The 26,886-nt window shown below is 42.1% G+C and overlaps 1 protein-coding gene across 1 annotated transcript in view; it reads right to left on the bottom strand.

The window, feature by feature from the left end:
- LOC126510731 (guanine nucleotide-binding protein G(q) subunit alpha) overlaps positions 1-26,886 on the bottom strand; it is a 231,017-nt gene that overhangs the window by 5,584 nt on the left and 198,547 nt on the right. The window contains exon 6 of the mRNA XM_050157410.1: positions 3,622-3,775. Within this exon, the coding sequence (XP_050013367.1) occupies positions 3,622-3,775 (154 nt within the window). The remainder of the gene's footprint in view (positions 1-3,621; positions 3,776-26,886) is intronic.

Here is a 26,886-nt window from a genome sequence, read left to right as displayed (position 1 = left end):
GGACATATAAGTATCTCATATGTATCAACAAAAAGTAAACAACCTGATTAAAACTGGACAAAAGACTTGAAAAGACAGTTTTGCAAAAGAAGGTAACAAATAAGCAATGAGAAAACAGGATGCTTAACTCTGATACTCATTTAGCGAATGCCAAGTGAAATCACCAGCTACTAGCCTGGATGTCACTTAAAAAGTGATAAAATAAACTTTGGTAACAGGTGAAGTCCACACCTGTATGTCTACCATTGGTAGGCAGGCAAAATGGTAGCGCCACTATGGAAAATAGTTCAATAATTGCCATATAGCCTAGCAATTCATATAACAGGCGGACATGTTCCAAATGAATGGAAAGGAGGGCATTGCATAGGTGAATGCACACGATCATTAGTCGCAAAAGTAAACAGAAGTGACTCGACTCAACTGGATAAGCCTAAAGTGGTAAATGAAGTTCTGACAAATGGTATAACATGCATAGAACTTTAAAATATACCCTGAAATCAACATGCTGGACACAGAAAAATACTGACTTGACTTACATACAGGCCAGAGACAGAAAAGTAAAGGGATGGCATGTGATTGGGGAGGGGAGAGCGCAGGCAATGGGGATCACTGATTAGCTAGAGTGGTGGATGCACTGGCAAGAGCTGCAGTTTCATACATGTAATTTATGTTGTGATTACATATTGAAATTATAATTTAAATGTTCTATATGATATTTTATCACATTTAAAAACTAACTGTGTGCAGGATCAACCAAATCATGTATCAATCAAGCAGTTTAACACTGAAACAGATTCTGGGAAATGTGAGTTTTAAACTTCTAAATTACTAACATCAAAACACCATCACCTTTCAGGTGCTGAGCAGGTATCCTGTGCACTGTGGTACTGCCTATCTGTTTCTCTCCACTGTGGCAAGTTAGCTCTCTATCAGTAAAAGGAATATCACTTCTATTCTCCTTGGCAAAACCTCCTGGGATTCACAATGTGGGTTTGTTCTACATAACAAACACTGCTAAGGCCTAACCAACTCTAAGGATCTTCATCCCGGTTCTTAGGTGGAAAACTTGAAAACTTTCAGATTTAGGCTCGTACCCACATCCCACACTGCCTGGAGCTGCAGGAGAGAGCTAAGACGTTGAGACTCCCATTAGTACAAGGAGAAGCAGGGGTGCTTTGAAGTTCTGGTGACTAAGGAAGGCTGCCAACATGAAAAATTAAGTGTGCCATTATTTATATGTGACGTATGTGAAATAGTCTTTCGTCCTCAGCAATGTACTGTGAACTTACTCGTTCACAGCAGCACCAAACAGTTAAAACAGAGACTAAGAGACTGGCAGGGTGTGAGAAGGCTGCCATTTCCCTAACTAATATTCTTACTCTGGGAAGGAAGACTCCAACCTTTTCTGTTGTGTTAGTTCTGTACAATATCAGCAATAGACTTGAGGTCACTGAAGTGCACTTGCAGTGTGCTGTGTTTTAAGCATAAATTATTTTACTGGAGCACACAGGACTACAAAGAAATTGGTACAGCCATCACAGCAGGCACAGAACTGCAAAGTCTCTAGGACCAATTCTGCAGTACAAGCCCATGTGGAAACAGTCATTTCTCTTCCTGAAGAGAAACACAGAGATGGAAGTCATCTGATGAAGACCTCACAAGGAAGACATGTGCAGCTGGAAGCTGATAACATCTAAATAAGCATATTACTAAACATCACTGTAGTGTGTTCAAGAGTTTTTTCAGCCTTAGCTAATCTTTGAAGGGCTTTGGATCTCATGAAACAACTTTGTTTTCTTGAGATCAACAAAACCATTGCTTTTTTTTTAAACTTATTTGTGGTCACATTTTCTCTGGACATTATGTGTCCATTACAGAAGGACAACAGTTAAAATCATCTTCAAATTCCAAAACATTTACAGTAAGCTGCTTTTGGAAAGAAATCACTTGTAGTGACGAGGATCAGGAAGATGAAAGTGGCATTCTCACAAAAACTCACTTCAGAAAACCTGGAACTCAGTGCAGTCAGCTAGCACGTGGCTGCAGATGGGCAGCTGGGCTCAGGGAGCTTCTACTGAGGCTGCACACTGCTATCTGTCTGTACCCAAGCAGGAAAACGGGCCCACTACTGCATATGGTGCAGCCATCTTCTCCCCACTGTCCGACTCTCACCAACTTTGGAGAGAAATTTCAGCCTGCCTTCTGGGTACGAGCACGTATTCATGTTTATACTGAGGCAGGTGGCTCTCTCCTGTTCTCAGACCATGTGCTTACAGGGGTGGTCTGCTATTGAGGGGATCAGGTACACCACATACAGTCATTTCTTTCCACAGCTTCCTCAGGAACACTGAGGCAATCTTAAGTATTTACCATTGCTTCTGGGTTAGTGAGAAAATAGAAAGAGCAAAGAGAAAATGCTGTCTGGGTTAAGACAGTATTTGCTCTTTTAAAATAGCCAGGCAAACAGGAAAAGATACTTCGAGAGATATGAACACGCTGTTAACAAAAAAAAAAAAGTCCCTGTCTTTAAACAGTTAGCTGTATGCCCTATCATACACATGCATTTGAGATGCAAACAAGCTGGTGAGCACGCCACATTTCCCTTCCTTGAGCCACCACTGCACCTAAAGCATGCAGGGCAAAAAGGCACCTAACCTTTCAAAGAAAGCCAAAGGGATCTTTACTCTTCAAGGAGGTACCCTTCTTAGAGAGCTTTTGGAGGGACAAAGCCACTGTGGTGAAGATGCCTCATTTTCCTTTGTCGATGATGTCATTTTGTAGTAGTCACTTCTGCTGCTACATTTACCCTGTGAGACTTTGGGATGTGGCCCTACTATGGGTTAGGTGCTATGCCAAGTCATATACCCATGACTCCATCAGTCCTTATGAATGGAGAAGGCTTTGGCATGTGCTTTAAAGATGTTTGTGGGAGCCTAGGCAGTTTGAATGCTCACCTTACTAGACCTGGATGGAGATGGGAGGTCCTTGGACTTCCCACAGGGCAGGGAACCCTGATTACTCTTGGGGCTGATGAGGGAGGGGGACCTGATTGGGGGAGGGGAGGGGGAGGAAAATGGGAGGTGGCAGTGGGGGACAGAAATCTTTAATAAATAAATAGTTCAAGTTAAAAAAAAAAAAAGATGTGCTCTCAGTTTCTCCTCTCTAGCCATCATGCCTGAAGCCTGCTGCCATGCTTCCGCATAAGGATGGATTGACTCCACCGTCTCTAAGTTCTTGGTCATGGTTACAACAGAAAGTAACCAATACAGTATACAGACTTCAGAGGTGAGCTCCCTACAAGAGAGGCAGGGACAGGTAACAAAATAAAAGGGAGGGAAACTGGAAACTACAGTAGCTAATAGGAAAAACTACTGAATTATTTATTCTCTGAAATGGTTGCTTCCCCCAAACTTTTAAACATTAGGGATAAAATGTTTTATGTCATTACAAGTCAAGGGACAATAACTTGTGCTTTAGCATGCTTGCCACCATGGAAGCTGTGGTTTCAGGCACTGCACCATGCTGCTTCAAGCCCCTGGAGGCCCCATGGCTCTGGGCACTTCACTAGTGTTAACAGTAAGTCTTTCTCAGCTGTGGGGCTGGCATAGGGTGCCCACTTACCATCATATTCTGGGAAGTAGTCGACTAGGTGGGAATACATAATTTTCTCCTCTAGAAGATCTTTCTTGTTTAAGAACAGAATAACAGAGGAGTTCTGGAACCAGGGATACGTGATAATTGTTCTAAAGAGTGCTTTGCTCTCCTCCATTCGGTTCTGGGGAAAAAGAAAATCAGAAAAACAAGCAGTGAATTACTGATGATACAACTGGTCAACTGGCTCATTTCTTAAGTCAACCCATCTTCTGTGTGCTTCTGATTTTTAAAGCCTGAGTTGGACTGGTCAGGATTTATATGCAAATGACTCATGGCACCTACTGACTGTTTTCACTATGCCAACTCTCAGGTCAGCAGGCAGAAGAGAACAGTAATAAAAATACCTGCTGAAGTAACTTCTTAGGTTTAAAAATACAGTGATCAGGATCTAGATGACAAGGCTGTTATCTGACCTACTGTAATAAATTTCTACCCAAAATATTCATTCATAACCAAATACTTAAGATACAAGTTCAACACAAATGCAGCCTTCACTTTAGTATTTTCTAAACTCAATTTATTGAGAGATTCATTGTTTTAAGCATTCACAGTTACTTGGTTGCCCCTAAGCATATCCAGAGCACCACTACAATGATGTACATGCACATATACACACTCCTGAGTCAGCAATACCTGGACCACCACTGCTCTTTGGTGCACTCTTTCTCCATGTTTCATTATAAGCACATCTGCACAACTATGTATAAAACAAGGTAACAACCCGAAGATAAAAATCTAGCTTTTGTTTGTTTTACAGATACAGTATCACTGTACAGCCTGGAACTATGTTCGCTGTACCAGTCTTGAACTCACAGAGACCTACTTCCCTAGTGTTAAGTTTAAAGGTGTGCATCACACTGCCTGACCAAAAATACATTACTTCTTCCTCAGCATTTGTAAGTGTGCTTACCCAGCGTGACGCTTTCAAGCTAGTTTGGAGATAGAAACACTAATGGTTTCTCAAGAAATTAAGCCAGCATATTTGCACATGAAGATGCCGATGGAGAGTCAAGTCACCTCTTATACTCATCAGCAAAACCACACAGAGCCCACAGCTTCTTTCTCAACCAGCTGCTGCTCTTACATTGTGTGTGTGTGTGTGTGTGTGTACACATGCGTGAACACATGTGCAGAGGCCAGAGGACTGCTCTCTCTTTACACTGTGTGGTGGAAAGGTTTGGTGGCAAGCACCCTTTATTCTCTAAGCCATCTATCTGTCCCCATAAATAATTTAAATGATTAATTTATTTAGTTTTTTCCATTTCTTTTTTTCCACTATTTATTCTACTATCAAGCAGCTGTAGTTTGTCTAGAACTTAAGCAGACCAGATTGGCCTCAAAGTCACAAAGCTCCACTTCCCTGGTGCTGGATTAAAGGAATGTACCACCACACCCAGCCAAATTAAGCAGTTTTAGAAAAACACTGATGAAGCATTACTTCATGACCAATGCAAGTATTTATTTCACTGCATACATTTCTCTTTCACATAAATTGCCCAACATATTTTATTGTCTACATGGCTTTTACTTGTTAACACAGCCAGCAGCAAATCTTTTCTCTATCTATCTATCTATCTATCTATCTATCTATCTATCTATCTATCTATCTATCTGAGACAGATTTGCTGTGAAGTACTTAGGATCAGAAGCTTCAGCTTCCTGAGTGCTGGGATTGTAAGCATGTGCCAATGTGCCTGGTTCAAATTTTTAATACCTGGAATTTATATTCTCTGAGATGTAAGGACTTTACTGAAGAAGTTTAAGACTGGAGAAAAGTGGCCCCAAGAACTGAAAGGACAGAAAAGAGAGATTCTCCTGTGGGTGGAGGTGGGAGCAGTGCCCTCTGGGTAGAAGTTCTAACAAGCTAGCCTGAAGCCTTTTTTTTTTGTAATATTTTTTATGGTTTTATTATTTAACTTTATTTTATGTGCACTGGTGTGAAGGTGTCATATCCCCTGCAACTGGATCTTCAGACAGTTGTGAGCTGCCATGTGGGTGCTGGGAATTGAACCTGGATCCTCTGGAAGAGCAGTCAGTGCTCTTAACCATTGAGCCATCTCTCCAGCCCCTAGCCTGAGGCTTTTAAAGAGTGCTGTCTAAAGGTGGGGAGAGCCCTTTGATATAGGATATGGTGTTAGAGTCACCTCTGTCCTTCCAGTTCTCCAGAAGGGGCTCCTGGGCTCCGAGGAAACAGCCTGTACTGGGTCTTTTGGCTCTGCATTCCTTCAAGGCAAGAAGCTAAACCCTGGGCTGACATAGGGAGCACGAGGTGCCTCCAGTTTCTGTGATCAAATTCAAGTGTGAGCTGAGCCCCCAGGTTCCAGTGGGATTTGTGGAGAGTCCTATAGCAAGCCTCCAGGAGGGCTGCCAGGACAAGTTCTCCTGAGCCCAGCACTGGGTCCCAGAGATGACCTGCCTAGCTCTACTGCTCTTGCTGAGCCTGCTCAAGAACTCCTTCTGCTGAAGCTCCGGGGGAGTGGGTACCATTTATGATTGATTTGGTCTTGAATACTGGGAGGATGCCCCTTGGCAACAGAGGAAGGGGCACTGGGCACTAGCCAGCTCATCCTTACAAAAAGAGCTAAGTGCAGTGCCTTTGATTTTCACAGCCTCTCTCACAAGGCGGTACAGGTGCACAGCATGAGGAATAATGGACTGCGCAGGAACCCAACCTTGGAGTGAACAGCATGTCCCAGGAGGCACATAGCTCTTGCTTTTCATAGTTTGCAAGGGCAGGAAGGTTCAAGGGGCAAAAGAAAAAAGCAATGTATGAGATGTATATGACCAATGATGAAAATACTGAGTTGTTAATTCTAAAGACAAAGCAGCCTGTGGGGTGGCATGATTTCACAGACCTCTTCTCTTAGGGTTTTAGTGAAAATGTCCACGAGGATTAAAGAGGATAAAGTATAGGTTTCATTATACAGTGCTCTGCATTAACTGTATAACCTAGCCTCCACCTAGCCCCAAGGAGCCTTTCTACTGCTTTTCACTCAACTACGACTTCTGAACCTAGCTAGCCATGTAGCTTTGAAAGCTGGAATGAGACAGAAAAGAAAGAAGGCACTTACTAGGGTGGAGTCTGCCTTGTCTTTCTTCCTTTTGGGGTCACAGAGAAAGGTCATGTGCTCAACCCCACATATCTAGACTCTATGAAGCCACCACATAGACATGGAAAAGGAAGGTTTTCCCAGTCCACACTGTAGTACTCCTAGCCCTGGCCCTGATAGAGGCTGTAACTGCAGCAGGATAGTGTGGCCAGAAATCTCATGCCCATGGCTGTCAGACAGAGCCCTGCCCAGAGTCACAAGGAGAGCCCTCTCATCATCTCTCTTTGCACTGCTTTGTAAGGCAATCTCTTAACACATGACTGCCCAATGCTAGTCACTCGCTAGTCCTACCAGTCCTAGGCTGGCATTCCCAGCTTGACAGTTTGATGCACATACCTATCCATCTGAGTCCCTCCACAAATGCCCTCCTCCATAAAAAGAGATCCTGTGTCAGTGCCGGCAAACAAGCGTGACTTCACTTTCTTGACCCAACTTCAAGTCCTTCGGGCCCAGGTCAAGTGGCCTTCCCCACACCATCCTTCTCTGGGCTTCGTAGCCTAACTTCCTCTCCCACCCGGCGGCACTGCTGCGCTTGTGAACAGCCCATGCCTGGAACTGCCGATGACAGCTATACCACTGCAGGCCGCATGGACCACATGGAAGATGAGGTCACATAGAAACGAAGGTGTGATAGGAGTGAGTCCAGAAGGGTCAAGAGCCAAGGTGGCTCGGTGCTGATGCCTGACAGAATGGAAGACTGCAAAGAGCGCAAGAGAAGTGAGGGGGATGCAAACTCCGAAATCTGAAGGGGCTGTGCTCCCTTCAGGGCTTGAGTTCAGGAACTTGTGCATTAAATAAGAAAATCCTCCTCTGTTTTGGGTACTGGAGACATTTCCTCCTTATATGCATTGTGTACTGAGGGCAAGGACAGTGCAAACATGGTAGCTTCTTTGAAGAACATGCAGTTCTCTAAGGATCCAAAAGTAGCCACTGTGATTGCAGCCTGCCTGTCTCCAACACTGGAGTGCTGTGGGACCACTTAGGTGCAGTGCACCAAAAAGCTTTCCTTTTGGCTTGGGTGCAAACATCCTTCTCACTCTGGAAAAGGCCAGGGCATGTTCAAAGGACCTTAGAACTTAGAAGCTGGAGTCTGGTCCAAGTTTGCATAAATAGTTACTGAAGGGCCTAACATGATGACAGCTAATGTCTGTCTACTTTACGGCTGTGCTGTTCACAGGCAAAGGCTGGGTTTTCCTATTCCTCTTCAACAAGTTAGTGCTTTTCTCTGTCCAATCAATTTTAAACTAAAGGTTGAACAACTCTTTCAACAGCCTTTTTTTTTTTCATTGTAATGTTCTGTTCACTAATACACCAATGTTCTTTCTCACAGAATTGTTTTTATATTTTTGGTTGTTAGCCTAGCCTTTAACGGGTAAACCATCTTTCCAGCCCTGGAGCTGTTTTTAAACAAAACAACACACACCCTCAACAAACAAATAAAAAATAACAAGTTGACACTCTTTTCCCTGATACATAGCTGTAGGGAGAGAACAGTCCTAAGCAAATGTGTGCTGACATGGGGATGGCCATGTCAGGGACCCCAGTGCCTCATCTTTATGGTGGTGGCAAAGCATTCACTGGGTGATGCTCAGAGGGATGGCAAAGCTCTCCTTGGGTCTGAGTGAGAATACTGACAGTGTGTGGAGAAAATGTCCATCATGATTTTCTCCTGGATGCTTGCGACCCCAAGACTGCTACTATGAAGATTAGCTAACCCAGCCTCCTTGTTCAGCTGCATGCAATAACCCCACCACCCTGTTAACTGTGTGTCATAAACAGCTTCTGGGATCAGATCACCAGATTCCGGGATCCCAGTTTTTCTGTGTCTGTGGTTTGTCTTTTCTTCATTCTCTAGCCGCCCCAGTCAGGTCAAGACTGTGGCATTAGTCACTTGACTGCCTCCCTGATATTTTGCCCATTTTAGTAGCTTGATAAATCACATAGTTCACATAAATGCTAGAATAGTGCTTGTAAGTACAAAACTGGATAATGAAGATGAAGAAACAGACATGAAGAATATCAGATCCCCTCATTTCCAAGGGCTGACAGTCACCTGTGAGTTATTTACAGCTGAGGTCTACTGCTGGAGGAGGGCGGAGTCCCGAGAAACCTAAATGAAGCTTTCTAGGCTACAGTGATGCCCTGCACTATCTGGAAATCCTGGGCTAAGTGGTCCACAGTGTCACCTCCTGATGCCAGAAACAGTGAATGTGATTCTGTTTCCCACACTTTGCATTACAAAAGAACATCAGGGACTTATAAATGAACAAGGTCAGACAGACACAGCATACCTGCATTTGGGACCATGCACAGATGACTATAAGTCTAGAGAATGAAAGATTTCACTAGCTCCTTTTGAGCCAGATGTTTAAACAAATGGCCTCACCAAGAGGTTCTGACATATGGGAGCATACTCAACTGCTAAGAACCACAATGTCACCCAGGTCTCTTACCACTTTGCCCAAGCAGAGAGAAGATGCTTCTGAAATTCTCTATATGTTGAAGTGGGTATCTCCTAAAATCTCAGAAAATGTTTAAATTCCAACTCAGACAAAACCAAGAAGACAACAGACACATCAGTGAAGAAGTTAGGACAAGAAATAACTAGTTCCTTAGCCACCCCCAATATTCTGCTACCCAAATCAAACAAGAGGGGTAGGAAGGACAGGCCACCAAACCAGCTGGACACATATTGTTTCTTCAATGATTTCCCTAGTCTTTGCAAATTTTTGCAAGCAAGTATTTCAGATCCAATTAGGTGTGCGCTCCAGGCTCAAAGACGGCGCCACAAGTTTTCATAGTATGATGGCTTTGTATACTCATCAGCACATTCTGCCGGCCAGGATGTGTAGAGAGGCAAAGGGATACAAGACATTTGCCTATTACCTCACTGTCAAAGGTTTAGGCAGAGATGAGGTTACAGATGGGGCCCTGTGAAGTGAAGTAACTGGCAGAGAAAAGTAGGTGCAGGAGGGCGAGAGGAATGGCTTGGGAGGGATAGAGGCCACACAGAAACAAAGGAGAGCAGGACACAAAGGAAGAAACTGGAAAAAATTGACTTTCTATGGTGTATACGTGCAGTCCTGGAACTCAATGATGACTTCCTTTACAATTTTCGGGCATTCTAGTTCAGTCACATGATCAAACAGTCTCCTTTCAAAGTCTATTTTATAACAAATTGGTCTTTCAATTTAGCAATCACATATCCTGCCTTTTTTAAAGCATACATGTCAGTGAGCTAACACCTATCTTTGTTTGTTTGTTTTTTTTTTTTTTTTCTTCGATACAGGGCTTCTCTGTTTTAAGAGTCCTGGAACTTGCTTTGTAGACCAGGCTAGTCTTGAACTCACAGAGATCCACCTGTCTCGGCTTCCCAAGTGCTGTGACTGAAGGCGTGTGTTACCACAGCTGGGCATTAATGTCTACACGAAGTTCCTCTTTTTGTTCTAACACTCTTTACTGCAGTGGCTTCAGATCTTTAACATCCCATGTATGCACGGTATGACTTTTCAATTCACTGACCTTCCCTCCTAACCTCCTGTTCATCCTGCTTTCCATCAGTACCTTAGACAGTTTTGTTGGAAAATTCCTTCCTTTCTATCAGTTATAACTGTGTTTCATAACCTCAACAACTGTCCCCCACTACCTTTACAATACTTTTCTGTCAGGCTTCAACATCAAATCCTGTGTGCTGTCTCACCAGTGCACCTTCTCCCCTCCACTGCATATCCATGAGCCTGTATTCTCTGACTAGCACTGGGTGCTTCTTTTGGTCTACGTCCAATGACAACCAGTGTGTTCCATATTTCAAGCGTCTGAGCTGATAGCTACAGATTCTGTTTCCAGGGTCACGAATGTGAAAGTCATACATTTCACACCACGAAGATGAAGACAGATCTCCAGAGTTAGTCAGAACAATGTCTTAGTCATCATTCCAAACTTTCAGAAATTCTTTGGGTCTTCCTCCATTCATATAAAAGACACTTCAGTAACCACCATGTGTCCAAGGATGCTGCACCGAAAGTCATCAAAGAACCAAAGGAACAACTGTGGACCTGTACAGTATGGCCATTCAAGAGGTAGACTCTAATCATGGAGCACAGTGGACCCATTAGTACTGATTGTGACAAGAAACCAGAAAGATTTGGCGGGAAAATAGCTGCTGCCATTTAATCCTAGATAATCTGCCTGAAGTCCCAACCTCTTTGCTAGATTTAGCTAGAACGAGACGGAAATGAACTCAAAACAAACAACAAGGAAGAAAACACAGGCTCTTGGAGAGCTCAGTGATTCTTCTTTTCCTTGAGCATGAGGGAGACAAAATGAGTTCTCCGTGCTTCTTGCAGCAGGATACCAAGTTAGTGTGCCATCTCCTGCTGTAGCCTACCCCATGGAATGGTGTGAATGACACGCAGAGGGATGGCAGAACGGTAGATTTAAGCCAACTCCGATGACTATTGACTAAAACAGCACATCTTCCACCTCTCGATTAGGACTAGCCAACTGTAGGCCTTCTGCAGAGACCACACAGTGTGTATGGACAAGTGCACGTTACTGCTGCCTCTAGGAGGACTTCCATCCATCCCTTCCAAATCCTCTCCCAAAAGTACAGTGGGCGGACGAGGTCACAGTGGACAACATGCATGGTGAGAAAGCAACAGCTCACCGTTCATTTCTGAATCTCTCTGAGCAACAGCCAGGTTTACGGCTCTAGCAGACTGGCTCACCCGCAGTGCTCTCTTTTTTTGAACTGACTGCTGAGTTCTGTAGTTTTTGCTCTTTTTGTGTTCTGTTTGCATTCTTACTATGCTGGAGTCAGCTTAAGTTTCTTATTCGTTTGTCATTTTGCACATTAGGCATTATTTAGAGAAGGCTTAAAGTAAGATAGAAGCACCTTGTCTCAGTACTGCTAGGCCTCTCTAACTAGAAGGCAGTTCCACTTTATTGCAAAACTTTCTGTTTTTCAGTAGGCTACCCTCGAAGCCAGCTCAGTTTCCTTTTGTAGCTAGCTTGGGTATGTAGCCACAGCAGACTGTGATAGACTTCGGGCTGTTACCCCTGCACAGGTGCTGCTGGCAAGGAGCAAAGCATGCCCGAGCACCAGCTTCCTTGCTTTGTTTTTCTTCCTGGTTCTGTGGGTGATGAGCAGTACACTGGCCAAACTGTTTGAAACTTTGGGTAAGCGGAGATAGAAACAGGCTTCAAGATATGTGGACAAAGGATTATAGAGAACAGGCTTGAGCCACAAACTCTGGGTACCCTGAAAAGGACATCGACCACCACCAACATAAATATCAGGACTTTGAGCTGAACCTGGGACATTTCTTACATTCCTGGTTTACTGTCCTGGGACAGTCTAAGTTGGGGAAAACAAAGGTGAAATAGCTGGGAGAAATTTTTGCCCTAAAATGATTTTACAGATACGTCATTGTGGTTCAGAAACACAGCTGGCTTGTTCTTTGGCCGTTATCTTTTGCCTTAACAAACTTTGAGAAGCAGTGCACATTATTTTTCTTTAAACTCCAAGATAATATATAATGTCCACACTACAGTAATTCATACAAAAAGTAGGGAAGGTATCACAAACTTTATGAGAAACTAAGTACCCTTGGACCAAAAATCAAGTATGGCTACAAAAAGTTAAAAACTTGTTACAAAGTGTTAATTTTTAAAATTTAAATATTTTTCTCCAGAGTTGCTCTTTTACTTTTTATCATGAGAAAAATTTACTGAACTTTTCAAGATTTCAAATAAAATACTTTTTCTAAAAAGTGCAAAACGATCTTATTATTAAATTGGGCGGTGAGACAACAATCAATATCACAATACACACACAGACACACCTGTGCGTGCACCCTTGACACCAAAAAAAAATACATAATATCTGATTATATTAAGTGCTGCTACAGGGAGCCAGTACATGAATGATTTATAGTCACTAAAGAGCCTCTGAGATTTAAAATCTCTGGGGTTAGAGCTGGGGAAATGGTTCAGCATTTGAGAGCACTTGCTGCTTTTGCAGAGGTCTGCAAGCTTGATTCCCATAATTCATGTGTGGCAATTCATACTGCCTGTAACCATAGCTCCAGGGGATTCAACACCCTCTTCTGGCTTCTTTGGTATCAGCACTCTGTTGCAGGGAGAGGCTGCTTGTACGTCCTGGCCGCCTGACTAGCTTAGCCCCAAAGTAAGCACACAGAAATGGTTAAATCACTGCTTAACCCATTAGTTCTAGTCGCTTATTGGCTAACTCTCACATCTTGATTTAACCCATTTCTACTAATCTGCATATCGCCACGAGTTCGTGGCCTACCAGGAAAGATTCGGCATGTCTGTCTCTGGTGGCTCCATGATGTCTCTTCTGACTCTGCTTTCTTCCTCCCAGAATTCAGTTCTGTCTTCTCTGCCTACCTAAGTTCTGCCCTAACAGGTCCAAAGCAGATTCTTTATTCACTAACCAATGAAGGCAACACACAAACAGAGGAACCTCCTACATCAGCACTCCCACCTGCCATGGATGAAGTAACTGTTAAGGTTTCCAGACAATATAAAGGGGGGGGGGTTGCATATCTGAACTTACAAGCACAAATGTGAAACTATAGTATTTCTATAATAGAGCTAAATGATAAAGAAAAAGGTACAAAGAAAATGCCAAAGAAATATTAAAAGAGAATGCCTTATAATTAAATCTTTATGCTGAAGTTGTCCTTGAAAACTGGAGTGTGTGTGCATTTGTGTGTGTGTGTGCGTGTGTGTGCGCATGTGTGCAGGTGCACTGTGTATAGCCAGGGCCTTACACAAGCTACCATTGAGCTAGCTGCCCCACAGCACCTCTCTGACTTTTTGCCCAAGTATTTCTCAGGTATATGTGCATTTGGGGGAGGGCAGTGGTGGGAGAAGGTCTGTGCCACAAAGGATCATCCTCTAAGTGACAGAATTACCAGGTTATATAACATAAAACCCTCCACAGAAAACAAAGCAATATAACAAGCAGAAGAACTGTGGGCCCCAAAAGGGAACACTGGCCAACAGTACAATAATACTTCCATAATGTTTCAGATATGAAAATGCTATCACCAACCAAAATATCCATCCTGCTTGAGGGCAGAATATGGATGACATTTCAATACTTGCAAATGTCCTTTGGACTTTTACTCAAAAAACTTCAGGAGGATATGACAGACCAAAACAAAAACATTAAATAAAAAAGGAAGACAATATAGGGTCTGAGAATTAGGAACTCAACACAGGAAAGGGATCAGATGACTTTTAGGATGTCAGTGAAGTGAGGGCTCAGGATGATAGTTAGCAGGGCAGGACCTTAGCTTTGAAATTACATGGCTTCAAAGTTAGTGTTACTTTCCTCTCCTCAGTCATGGTGGCAATATCAGCCCATAAGGAATTAAGAAAATGTTATCATTTAAAATGTAGGAATTATTGACAGAGCCTCAGTTCCATAAAAATGGAAAAGCCTTCCTTAAACAGCTCAGAGGAATGGCAAAGCCTTCCTCTGGTCCAAGGGGAATGTTGACAGTGTGTGCAGAAAGTGACCACCATAGCTTTCTTCCCCAGATGTCCAGATGTTTACAGTCTGAAGAGTACCCTGCCCCCGCCGCACCCCGCCTACTCGTCCCTAGATTAGCCAAACCTGCCTCCTTGTTCAGGTGTACAGAATAACTCTGCCTTCTTGTTCACCTGTATTAATAAACAGGCTGAGCTTCTGGGGACTGTGGCTTCACAGCCAAGAGCTCAGATCACCCGACTCTAGATTTTCCGCGTGCCTGTGTGTTTGTCTTTATTTCATTCCCTTGCTGCTGTGCAAGAGCAAGGCACAAAATCTGCAATGCTAGTGGACATGCTCCAAGCTTAGACCACATGGGGTGGGGAGAGATGCTTACGAGAATCTGGCTGTTAGCCTTGTAAGTCTTTTCTGTCTCTGTTCCAGTTTCCTGATTGAGACTCCCATCCCACTTCCTCATAAGATGAAAGAGTGCCTGGTGACAGACATATTTTTTTCAATGGAATACGTCAGTACTCACCTTTTCACTTAAACCTGCACCTCACTGTAACTGAAGTAGCATTTTTTTCTAAAGCTGTCATTTCAAGGGACCTACAATCTACATCCCAGGCAATGAAAGTCAATGGCTTAGGCTTTCCTAAAATGACCCTGGATGTGTCAATAGATTCACCACTGTGCTGGGAAATGGGGGTAGCAATTGTAATGTTCACTCCTCCAGTTAGCTTTTAAGGGAGAGATGGATGCTTTGGAGCCTTATTCCTAAAGTATGCACTACAGTAAATGCAAGGCATAAACTGCTTCCAATTAAAACATCCACAGAGTGACAGGAGTGGGCCAGTGAAGCACAGGGCTTTTCACCCCAGGGATTCCTGGTGCAAACTCCCTTTCTGAGTAATGGAGCACTTTGGAGGTAAACAGGTTTTAAACATGTAGGAGATCCTATCAGTCTCTTTTTTCATTGTTTAGGATCTCCCAGGAAGGTATGAAGATCTAGGGATGCTTGAAACTATATAAAAGGGTACAGTAGTTTTCATCCAACTTGTATATTTACAATTTTAAATAACTCCTAGAGCAACTGTATCAGTTACTACAATATAAATGCTATGTGAATAGTCACTGAAAGAAGAGCAATAACAGGCCTGTATGTGAAGACCCCTTTTTATTACTGAATATTTTCCATCTGTGCTTGGTGAATGTAGGTTCACCAAGAAAGAACCTTGGTTATGGAATGCTGAAGGTACTTAGATAAAAGTTATAATGAATGTTAATATTCTCTTGTCACTGGGACAGGTCTTCCAGATCAAAAGCTGTTGGGCTAACTGTACTGCACACAAAGTAAACATATATACACCGACGTTTCTCTAAAACAGTGTTTTCCAAATACTGGTCATAGTAAAAAATTATCTATATAGCAGCCCAGACTGACAGAGATATACCAGCACACAGATGAAAGTAGTTTTACAAAAACCATACTTGGCTGTGCAATAATACATCACACACTCTATTCTACCCAATTTCATTCTGTTCCCCACAGATATGGAATGCAGTCTTCTGCACTTTAAGACTTACTTACCAAGACCCATTGAACTGACTTTATGCCAGGTATGGTGAAGTGTAACTTTAATCCCTGTACTTAGAAGGCTAAAGCTTAACTGTGCATTCAAGTTCAATCTAGGCTATGAAGCAAGCCCACATCACAAAACCAAAGTTTATTCCAACACTCTGGGTTCAATTCCTAGCAGAACAAGAACAATACAAATAAATCTGGCAATTCTTTCTCTTCCATCCATTTTAAAAAGTCCCACGAACTTCAGTTATACTGACTCTTGTATTTGTTTTAAGATTATCTGAAATATGGACTGGACAACCAACCTTTTAAAATATAAAAACCAACAAACCAAACTAACTTGCCAATGCAGGTTTACTTAATTGGCAAATGGAAGAGTCCTAATAAGAAGAAGTCAAGTGTAAAGAGGGTTCTGTGATTATAATACAACTCCCATTGCCAGTAGTCATCTTTATAATCATTTTTAGATAAAGAAACTGTGAGTCAAGGTCCATCCCAAAAGGGCATACAAAAACTGACCCCATCACCCTTATGCTCCCTGAGAATGTCTGTTATTTCTTTTATTGTCTTTATTATTTATTTATTTATTTATTTATTTATTTATTTATTTATTGTCTTTATTATACCTTTCTTGATGCCTTCCTAGTCATCAAACTGGAAAGACAATTCATCCCTGCTCTGCAATCATGACTGTGACCACCCATCAACCTCCTTGCAGTTTCGAGGAGTTCAAGTTAGTTCTCTAGTTTATGTCTCCCAACACCCAAACATCAGCCTTGTGGTGGAGTGAACACACATTCTTAGAAGGTTGAAGCGGACACACATCTAAATAATCACTGTGGCGTTGAAAGGTGGAGGTGGTGTGGCTCTCACCTGCAGTGACTCAGCAGTGGCCTGAGTCAGAGGCCTTGCAAGTTCTTCTTGTTTAGCGCATTCCTTTAATGGTTTTAAGAGCAACTCCCATGTATGACAATGGAGTCCTGCTTAGTGATCAAAGGTGACTGAAGGAGCCAGTGGTATCTTAAGTCTTAGCCAGCACAGGGTCAGTGATAGCCTACTTTCCCCAAACTTCTGCTAATTTAATTCTGGAAGACATCCCCAGCTCTCTCTGTGGTTTGGCCCATGATATATATGCTAGTTTCACATTTTCTCTGTCAATAATGCCAACAGAGTAGAAATTCCCTAGGCAGGTATAGTGGCTTGAATGGAATGGTCCTGTAGGTGCATATATTTGAATATTTGGTACCCAGTTAATGGACCGGCTTGGGGAGGATTAAGAGGTAGCTTTGATGGGGGAGCTGTGTCACTGGGGGTGGGCTATGAGGTTTTAAAATTCAACAACATTCTCAGTGTCTCCCTATCACATGCTTGTGGGTCAGATGTGAGTGCTCAGATTCTGTTCTAGTTGACATGTCTGCAGCTTGCTGCCACACCTCCCTGCTGTAATAGCTTTTAACTTTCTCAACTGTGAGCCATATAAATCCTTCCTTCTATAAGTTGTCTTGTTTGATCACAGCACCAGAAAAGTAATGACATTCTGTTATACTGATAGATCAGTGTTCAGTCATCAACTGCAGTAAATGGGAACAAATACAATGACCCACAAATGACAATGTACAGAGAGTGGGGGATCTTGCAACACTCAGTCCTAAATGGGATGCTGTCCTCAAAGCTCTCCCCCAGGGACCAGGGGACTGTGTGGAGGAGGAGGTAGAGAGATTGTAAGAGCAAGAGGAGATGGAGGACACCAAGGAAACAGGCCTTCTAAACACAGCAGGACTGATGCACACACGAACTCACAGGGATGGTGGCAGCATGCACTGGGCTTGCACGGCTTAACAACTTTGAGATGGGGAAGTGGATACAAGCCCACTTTAATTGAGAAATTACCTCTAAATAATAACCACTGGCAAAGGAAAAATTAGTTTTCTCTGATGGGTCTCCAAACTACACTTTCAGGTCAGGCTCCATGCCCAGTAGTAGTAGACAACCAACACAAAATGAATATGTATATAAAAACCTTACAGATCTTTTGCATGGTTTTGGTGTCTTTTTTTTTTTAAAAATGGGATTTCTGTGTACATGAGTGAGCATCCCTCTGTATCTATGTGTTTGATATGATTTTTCTCTTTGTTTTGTATTATTCTAGTTTGCTTTTATATTATTATTACTATTGATACCTGTTTGTCTTTTAATGAGAAAGGAAGGTATGGAATTAGAAGATGAGGAGGATCTGGGAGAAGATGTGGGAGGGGAAACCGGTTTCAGAGTATACTATATGAAAAAAATTTAAAAAAAAAAACTAAGATAGATGGGTTGTGTGGCTTTTCTACTTGAAGATGTGAGGCCTCAAGTAATCTTGTATTAAAACTCAACACATGTCTGACATGTAACTAGTAAAATGAACAAGTAGATCCCCATGTAGGCAACATACAAGCAGTCTTTAAAGATAGCTGAGTTTGTTTTGGGAAATGGAGTGAAAAAAAAAAAAAGCTGAACAAGTGGTTAGCCGGGCTAGGCAAACATTTATAATGGGGTGGAGGGCATTTGGAGATGGTTGAGCTGAGGCAGACCACAAAGCTATGCTGCCCCCCAGTGGACACAAGCAGTAGACCCTGTATGAGACAACAGCTTGTACTTCTGGGTAATAAACAAGACCTTTTTTTTTTTTTTTTTTTTTTACTTCCTGTAATTTAAAGTTGATGGCTGTTGCCAAGACAACTAGACAGTGTAGCAAGAGACAGGAGCTTCAAAAGAAACCTTCCAACCAACCACCACCACCACCAACAACAACAAAAACTCACCTAAGTAAAGTTCTACTTACTCTATCAGAGGAAATGTACAAAATAAAGAAGGAACCAGTGTAGCGAAAAATGCTGGCTGCAGATGTGTTGAGGTTGTGAGATACACTCACCTGCTAAAGAGAGTGTGGATGCCTTCCTTGAAACCGCATGACCAAACAACTTTCTCTAAGTCTCAGAATACACAAAGAAGGAAGGCAGACCTCACTAAAAGTTTAAATCCAATTCCCTGCATCACTTGTAAGCCTATCAGTCTGACAGATTTTTCTATGTGGAGCTGACTGTCAAGCATCTTACAAACCAGATTTTGGTAGAGAGGTCTCTGGTTGAGAGTACAGCTAAGACTCATGATAAAATGACAAAAGCATTCAAATTCAAAGCCCTGAAGAGCCGCAGATGAGTCTGTTTCAGGGTCTCTAAACAGCTCATTCTTACAAGGGCAGGAAGTACAGACACTCAGTAAATATATGCTAAATAAATGCAACTGCCAGATTGGGAGGGTTTGCCTATTGATTCGAAAAGGGATTTCCACTCCTGGCTGGAAGGCTCACTGTGTCCAGATCGAATCTGTTCACAGCAAACCCAGCAGAGGCAAAAGCAGATCTCACTCCCAAACTCACAAGAATTTTTGGGAAAGCCAGGATTAGAACACAATTTCTCCCTTACTCCAAGGCTTTTTTTTTGCTTCCAGGTTGCGTTAGACCTACTGTCTCTTGTTAGGCTTTGTAGTCCTAAAGAACTTGTGCAAACTCACTGAATTTTGCCTTTAAATTAAAAGTGATTTTTAAATCTTGGCAAATTTCTCTATTTTCAATCTTCTAGGGGAAGATTTATCTGCTTTTACTGAGGATTCTTACAAATAAACGAGTGGTTGCTACCAGTGGATCTTGAAGTCACACTGTTCAGGTATATGCTTATTTTTCTGTGTAGCCAGGGTCGCTGCCCTCTCTTCCCCCAACACATACATACATGCACTGAGACACACACTACACACACGTACACATTTATACGCTGTATAATGTCAATGTCAGAAGGCACCATAGACATTCCTTAAATATCAATGTACCCGAACGATTACAAAGTTCATCAGATAGTGGAGTACTTCACAATGTTAAACTACTTTGCAGACTTACTGGATGAGCTACAATTTCCTAATGTGAAGCAGGAAAAAAAAAAAAAAAAATCAAAAAACTCCTGTCCTAATTTTACCTTTAAAACCAGTCTTGTAAGTTATTGGGATTTTTATGTCAGAGTGGAATGAAATTTATCTCTTGAAAGTAAAATCTTGTGCTTTTCCTGAGGCAAATGGATGGAGAACTGTGAGCGGCCAAACGCATTTGGGAGAGCATGCTAGCAGCTTGCTGCTGGTAATCCCTGTCCCTGCAGGGAGCAGCCTGGGTGCTGCCCGTTTCCAACAGCGACCTTACTGCCCAGGGCACTGGCTGAGTGTCTCTTTGAGAGAACCAGGAGCTTGGGAATGGTGTCTTATCCACTGAAGCTTGATAAACAAAACTGCAGCCAACAGCTCCTGGGATGGTCCTGCCATAGCTCTTGACAAAATAAAAGGTGCTCCACACAAATGAGCTCATCCAACATTCAAACCGCTCTCAACTTTTAACCATGGTTTTCTTTTAATGATCCCAATAAAAAGGAGCAAAAAGGCACCGCCGAGCTGCTCCCGTGCTCCTTCATAATCATGCTGCCAGCCATGCACACAGTAACAGGATTTTGATGGCAGACACAGTGAGGTCTTGGGTGTGACCAGTTGAGTGCTGGGGCAATAGAGCACTTTACAGGAAAGGCATGGAAAACACATGGTATGGCTGTAGACTTATGAAAAGCTAAAATTACAGAAAGTAGTCTGAGCAAAATTCTCAGCAACCTCTATGGAAGGCTATTCAGTAAGTACATGAATCCTTCAGTGTATAACATAGCAGTCAGTTCCTAAAATCCTGTATGCTTTTAGAAGTTCCTTGGATGTCTGAATCCTCACACTGCACAAACCCTTTAGATACCTTTCCCTCACAGAAATTGTGTGATTCCTAATTTGAATATGTGAAATCTGAAATGATCCAAATGATTCAAAATCTGAAACACTGAGTACTGACATAATTGAAAAATTTCACAAATGACCACATGTGAAACACATTGCAATCAAAACTCACCAGAAATGTTGCATAAAACTGTCTTTATGCTAAGTAAACACACAATAAATAAAATTCATGATTAGACTGGATCTTATTGCCAGGTATCTTATGTATAAGCAAAAATTATAAAATCCTTAAAAACAAACAAACCCCAAGTACCAGGAAGTAGCCCAGTGGCAGAGCATTTGCCTGGCAGGTACAAGCTCTGGGCTGGATCCCAGCACTGCAACAAAATAAAACAAACAAACAAACAAACAAACAAACAAACCACTGACAACAAAATCCAAAATAGGGACTGGAGAGTGGGCTCAGCAGTTAAAAGCATTGTTGCTCCTGCAGAAGAGCTTCTGGTTCAATTCCCAGCACCCACAAGGTGGCTTACAATCATTCAGTTCCAGGGGCTCCAACACCCTCTTCCAAACTCTGAGGGCATTGCACACACACGTAAAATAAATCTAAGAAAGAATTAAAAATAACACACAATCAGGTAAGCCTAAAAATCTTGAAATGTAAGACCAATAGCCCCAGCACTTTGGACAAGGGGCAGCCAACTTGCACATATGCAGCAAGGCTAATATGTTACCTATAAACTCGACACAGTAAGACATTAAAAAGAACAATATAATAATGGAATAATCGTGGCAACCATCTAAATAAAACACGAGTTGCTCATTTATGAAAATTTTATTTATTATTTTTGCACTACAGATAACAGCAAATAACTCAAACCAGAGAGAGGAAATCATGGCTAAAGGTGGCACTATAATGGATCAGCCAGATTTCACTAGAAACACTCTGACCATTCTTCTGATCAGTTGGTAGTTTTTTTTTTTTTTTTTTTTTTTTTTTTTTTTTTTTTTTGTGTTTTTTGCGGCCCCTTTTTTTGTTTTGTTGGTTGTTTTTTTTTTTTTTTTTTTTTTTTTTTTTTGCTTTTGTTTTTTAAACCAATGGAGGGTAAGACACATGGAGCCAGGGTCTAGGGAATGGGGAGCAGGGCTCAGGGAAGTACTGCTGAGACCCAGGGCTTCCTTAAGAGGAGCTAGTCCCCAGCTCTTTAAGGAACTCTGCTTTGGGGTTCAAGGTCACAGCAGCTGAGCTTTTGTTTCCTAAGAAAGAACTTCTCTAAAGAAAATTTTGCTAAGGAAGGGAAGGAGATGATGTTCTCACTCCCCTTCCACAGGCCTGAACTTCAAGGTTCCCATCTGTGAAGTGAGACAGGGAAGTGACTCATCTTTATTCTCCTTCCTAAGAGGCCTGATCCACAAGCTTCCACTCCCTCCAGCTGGCCTCACTGTGCCCTCTCACAGCTCTTCCACAGCTTGCCTTTCTCGGAGAGCAGCTTGCTAACTGCTTGGGCTTCTTCACATCCAAGCTGAAGCCTAAGATGTAAAGGCTGACTGAGCTCATGCCTGCAAACTCAGGTATCATCCTGAGTCAATTAGATTTGGGGAAAACCAAGACTTGCCCTAAAACTGGTCCTGTGAGCTGGAACCTAAGAATCAGGACTCTAAGCACTACAGCAATCACACTGGAAGTATGTCACCCTCTCTTTCCACAAGCACAAGACACAAGGCTTTAACTTTGATTTGTTTTCTTCTACTTCTACGCTAAACATTTAAAATCTCAAGCTCAGGTTTTCTCCCTTGCTATCATTAATGTCTGTGGCTGGAATGGCCACTCCTCTTACCACAGACCATATCATGTGGCAGAGCTAGTAGTCCACAAGAAGCTGATTGGACTCATGCATGCTCCTCCCTTTTCAATACATGTCCTGGGAAAGCATGCTCTTAGCCCCAGGATAACTTGTGCAAAGGTCAGACTAGAACACGGGCATTTTGTTGCTATCAGAAGAATGACATGAAGGAGAAGGTGATTGAATGTCAGCGGTGCTGGCTGGACCGGTGTAAGAGAACAATGACAACAGAGCTGACTGCAATGTTTGTGGTGAGTTTGGGAGCTCAGAAAAGGGGAGTGGGGCTTTGGCTTGCCTTTGTCTTTTTAAACTATCATGTACTGTGATAACAGCATATTTGTGAACCTATTGTTGCCTTTTCCCCAACTCCTCTTCTGTAAGACCTTACAATGGCACAGTCACAAATGGCCTTACCATTTGTGACTGTGCCAACTGACACACTTTCTAGGAAGGTAGTCTAAATTTGGCAAAAGATTACTATACTAGAACAGACCACATGTGAAGATGCCATTTACATGCATTACAAAGCAAATAAAAACTGCCTAGGATTGAGTTATGATCCACAAACAGACAGAGGCTGACTATTCTAGGTGAGAGCTGTGTAGAAGCAGTAAATGACGAGCCGGGCAAGCTGCTTTGGGATGCCTACACAGATGCTACTTCTGTACTTTCTGCAACATGTCACCATAACACAACTGCATTTTTGTTAGCTGGTTTCTATTTTTGTTGTTGTTGAAGGCTTTTAGGTTTACGGGAAATGTTGTAAAGTTTCCAAAAAAGTGATTTGGCTTGTCAATTTCATCTCATGCCATGAGCAATAATGTGAGCTTCCATCTTTTTTACTATTAAAACAAAAAACAAAATACAAAAACAAAAACAGAATGCTCCGAAACAAGAAAGTAACTGTTAAGTTTTCAGGAAGAGTTTATATTTAATGTGTCCCCCTTCCTTCAGAGACAAATGTAGCAAGTCACAGAAATTAAGTGATTTACCAAAGATTAATAGGGAGATTACAAGAAATTTGGTTTAGTTCTCTGTATCAGAGGATCTCTTCAAACAGCCACACAGTAAGTAAGCCCCCCCCCGCATATGTGTGGCTTCTCTTCTTGAAAGAACAGGGTGGCTAGTGCACTCCAGACTCTCTGAGGCTACTTAGCAGTCACCAGTGGCAACGTGGGGAGTGAGAGCAGCTGCCAGAACAGGAATAAGGCTCTGAACCAGACTGCTCTCGGCTCACGTCAGTCTCTAAGTCAAGCATCCTGGAGATGTGGCAGTTTTGTTCAAATTAAAACAATGGCTTATCTATTTGAATAATTTTTTTAAATTAGGAATTTATCTATAGCTTTATGAAAACAGTTGATGTGCAATTAGGGTGCCACCTAGTGGACATTTGTGTGACCTAAATAATGGCTGAGTAGTAAAGTTCTTTATTCATTTATTAAAAAAAAAGCAAAACCTAAAGGTCGAAGAACCTGTTTTATTCTCTCTCACTTCATATGAAAATCTTTTTACTATGACTAAGGGCTATTAAGTCTATTAACTGCTGCCCTGTAAAAATAGTGACTTAAAAACTGGTATTATCTTTGAAATGTGAGAAATATTTGTAAATTAAATATCTAGTAAGGATTAATATCTAGAAGTTAAGGAAAGTTCCTACAACTCAGCAACAACCAAAAAAATCTATTTAATTAAAAATGGGCAAAGAACTTGCACAAGCACATAAAAAGTGCTTAAAAAAAACTAGGGAAATAGAAGAAATACAAGAGAAAATCACAATGTGATACAACTGCTTGCTCATTAATGATGGCTGTCATTAAAATAATAAAAGAAACCAGTAACTAGTAAGTGTTGATAAGAATGAAGAGGAAGATAAAGACTCATACTAGTGGAACATAAAAATGATACTGTTGCTATGGAGATATTAGACTAATTTCTTAGGAAATAAATTACTTAATTAGGAAATAAATTACATAATTACTGTATGATCCAGTCGTTCTATTTCTGGACCTGAAAAGAACTGAAAGTAGGAACTTGGAAGTCAACTGAGCTCAAAGTAGGGGGCCAAGGAAGGAAGCTCCTGAAGCACCCACTGGCAGATGAGTAAAACCGATGCAGTCACACAACAGAGTGAGATGCACACGGACGTATGAATGTACACATGGTACATCATGAATCAACAAACTATGTAAAGTAAAATAAGCCAGTCAGAAAAACAATACTGCATGATTCCATTTGTCAGAGAAACCTGGGACAGTTACCTTCCTAACGAGGAAATGCGAATTTACTGGCGGTGCTTGTGGGGATTCAGTTTGGGGAAATGGAGACGTTCTAGGCAGTTGTGGTAGCAGCTGCACAGCAATGTGAATGTTCACAGTACTCTGAACTACACAGTATACACTACACTGTCAAGTGGACAAAAGAGTAAATTTCAATTGTGAGATCGGAAAGATACTTGTCAGTGGGAAGTATGATTTTCCTAAAGCATGCCCTTTTTTAAAATTTGTGTACATGCCTGTGTGAGGTATGTGCACGTGTGTACAGAGGCCAGAGGCTGATGCTGGGTGTCATCTTCTACCCAAAGCCACTGCTGAAGGAAATGTCTTTGTTCTTACAGCTGTTATATAGCCCTTACCTGCTTTCCTCAGTGTTTTCTAGCTCACATTTGTCATCAGTTTCTAAGACTGCTCTTGGTAGCTCCTCAGGTGCCCTCAGAGGGGAAATGTCTACTTGTTACTAACAATGGACACAGTCTGTATGGGGTTGGGGTCCGCTTTCCTTTGAGTCTGAGCCAGATGAGAGAAATGTACTTATTTCTTACGCAAATGCCCAGCCTAGTGTACTATGGGTATGGATGTTAAGGTGTTCAGATGCAGGGGTGGTTATAAACTGCTCTGTGGCCAGCAGCAGCAGCCTCAGCAGCACGAGTGTGCCTACACAAGTAATACCTGGAGATGCCATACACAGGAGGACATGATACCCTTGAAAAGAATTGCTGCTTCCAGCAAGTATACTTTGCAGTGAGTTACTTATGGAGTTCCTCCGAGGGTCCACAAAAGGCATTGTTCATCAACCAAGAGTAACAGAGTCGTTCTGTAGCAGTAAATCCTTCCCAGTGCTTTTCTTTTCCAAATGCTCTCTGTGCTCCTGCATCTCATAGAAAGTTAAATGCTCAAAATTCTCCATGAGGCTCGTAGTGTAGCCTGGTAAAATGAGGATGAGAATAGGCAGTGACAAAGTGCCTAAAAGTGGAGGAGCAATTTCTATGTATAAGTGGTCTATTTTCATTTCTATTTCAGCCTAGCCTAACACTTAATCAAGATAGTTAAATCTTCAAGTCATAGAGTCCACCCACTACCATCTGTCCCTCTTGCATGGGACCCTGGAGAGAATCCCTGCATGTGGGGAAGTCATAGAGTTTTAATGCTTTGAAAATGGAGTTTTTATGCTTGGGCTCTGGATAAATAGCAAACTTTTAAAGGAGACTATGTTTTTTTCTGCCTGGATCAGGAACTGTCATCAGCACACTGTAACAGTCACTTATGTAAATCAATGATGTGCCACTGACTGTGTATCCTGAGTATTTCATGTGTTTAGAGATCCAGAGTGAACCTTTACTATAACCCAAAACAGCTGAATACACAGGCTTAAGCAGTAGATGGTAGCTGACCTGGGGTTTTCCACTCATAAAGTAACTACTGCCTCTAACGGCCCATTTAGAATTTGAGGTACTTTTTCTGCATGGTTAATGGAAAATGAATACTGAACAATTAAGGAAAGGCCTAAGGTTTTAAGGCTCACACTTCTCTACTGTGAGGCAGCCCATGCTAGGAGATCCATAAAGACGCTTCCGTGCCTGGACTATGCATAGCAAATGCTCAACAAACTGGGGTCTTCTCATGCTATGTTCAACTCAATGCCAGCAAAGTCTTCCCTTGGCCTGCTAATGAGCAATAGGCTGTGGAAGCCACACTGGCTTGGGACTGGTCACAGAGCCAGAGGAGGCTCTCCTCTCCCGCACTAGCTGCCTCACACCTCTAGTTCTCTGTAACACAGCCACCAGTCAATGCAGATGGCCCTGTGGTTTCTGTGAGGACTCCCTTTATTCTGAGCAATGTTTTCTGAAGAAGCTGATCTACAGACTTGCAGGCTAAGAACTTGTTCTACGGGTTCTCTTCAGTGCCCTTTTAAGACACTTTGACAGACTTAAGCCAAATGATCATCCTAAGGCCAGCATTTTTAGTGAACAGCTGGTGTTAGATTAGTTCAGGTGGAAAACTTGGTGTTGGCATCATAAAGACTTTTTGCAAAACCTTCTTAATTGGCCTAGTGAAGCTGAGTGGAGTTTCTGGCTGGATGGGAAACCTACAATGAAAATACCAGCCATGGGTGCCTCCT

The sequence above is a fragment of the Alexandromys fortis genome, unplaced genomic scaffold (assembly GCF_014885135.2).
Source record: "Alexandromys fortis isolate MF-2015 unplaced genomic scaffold, M_Fortis_MF-2015_v1.1 scaffold_10, whole genome shotgun sequence".
NCBI classification, from domain to species: Eukaryota; Metazoa; Chordata; class Mammalia; order Rodentia; family Cricetidae; genus Alexandromys; species Alexandromys fortis.
The sequence above is the reverse complement of the archived record's forward strand: the minus strand, read 5'-3'. Positions and strand labels throughout refer to the sequence as shown.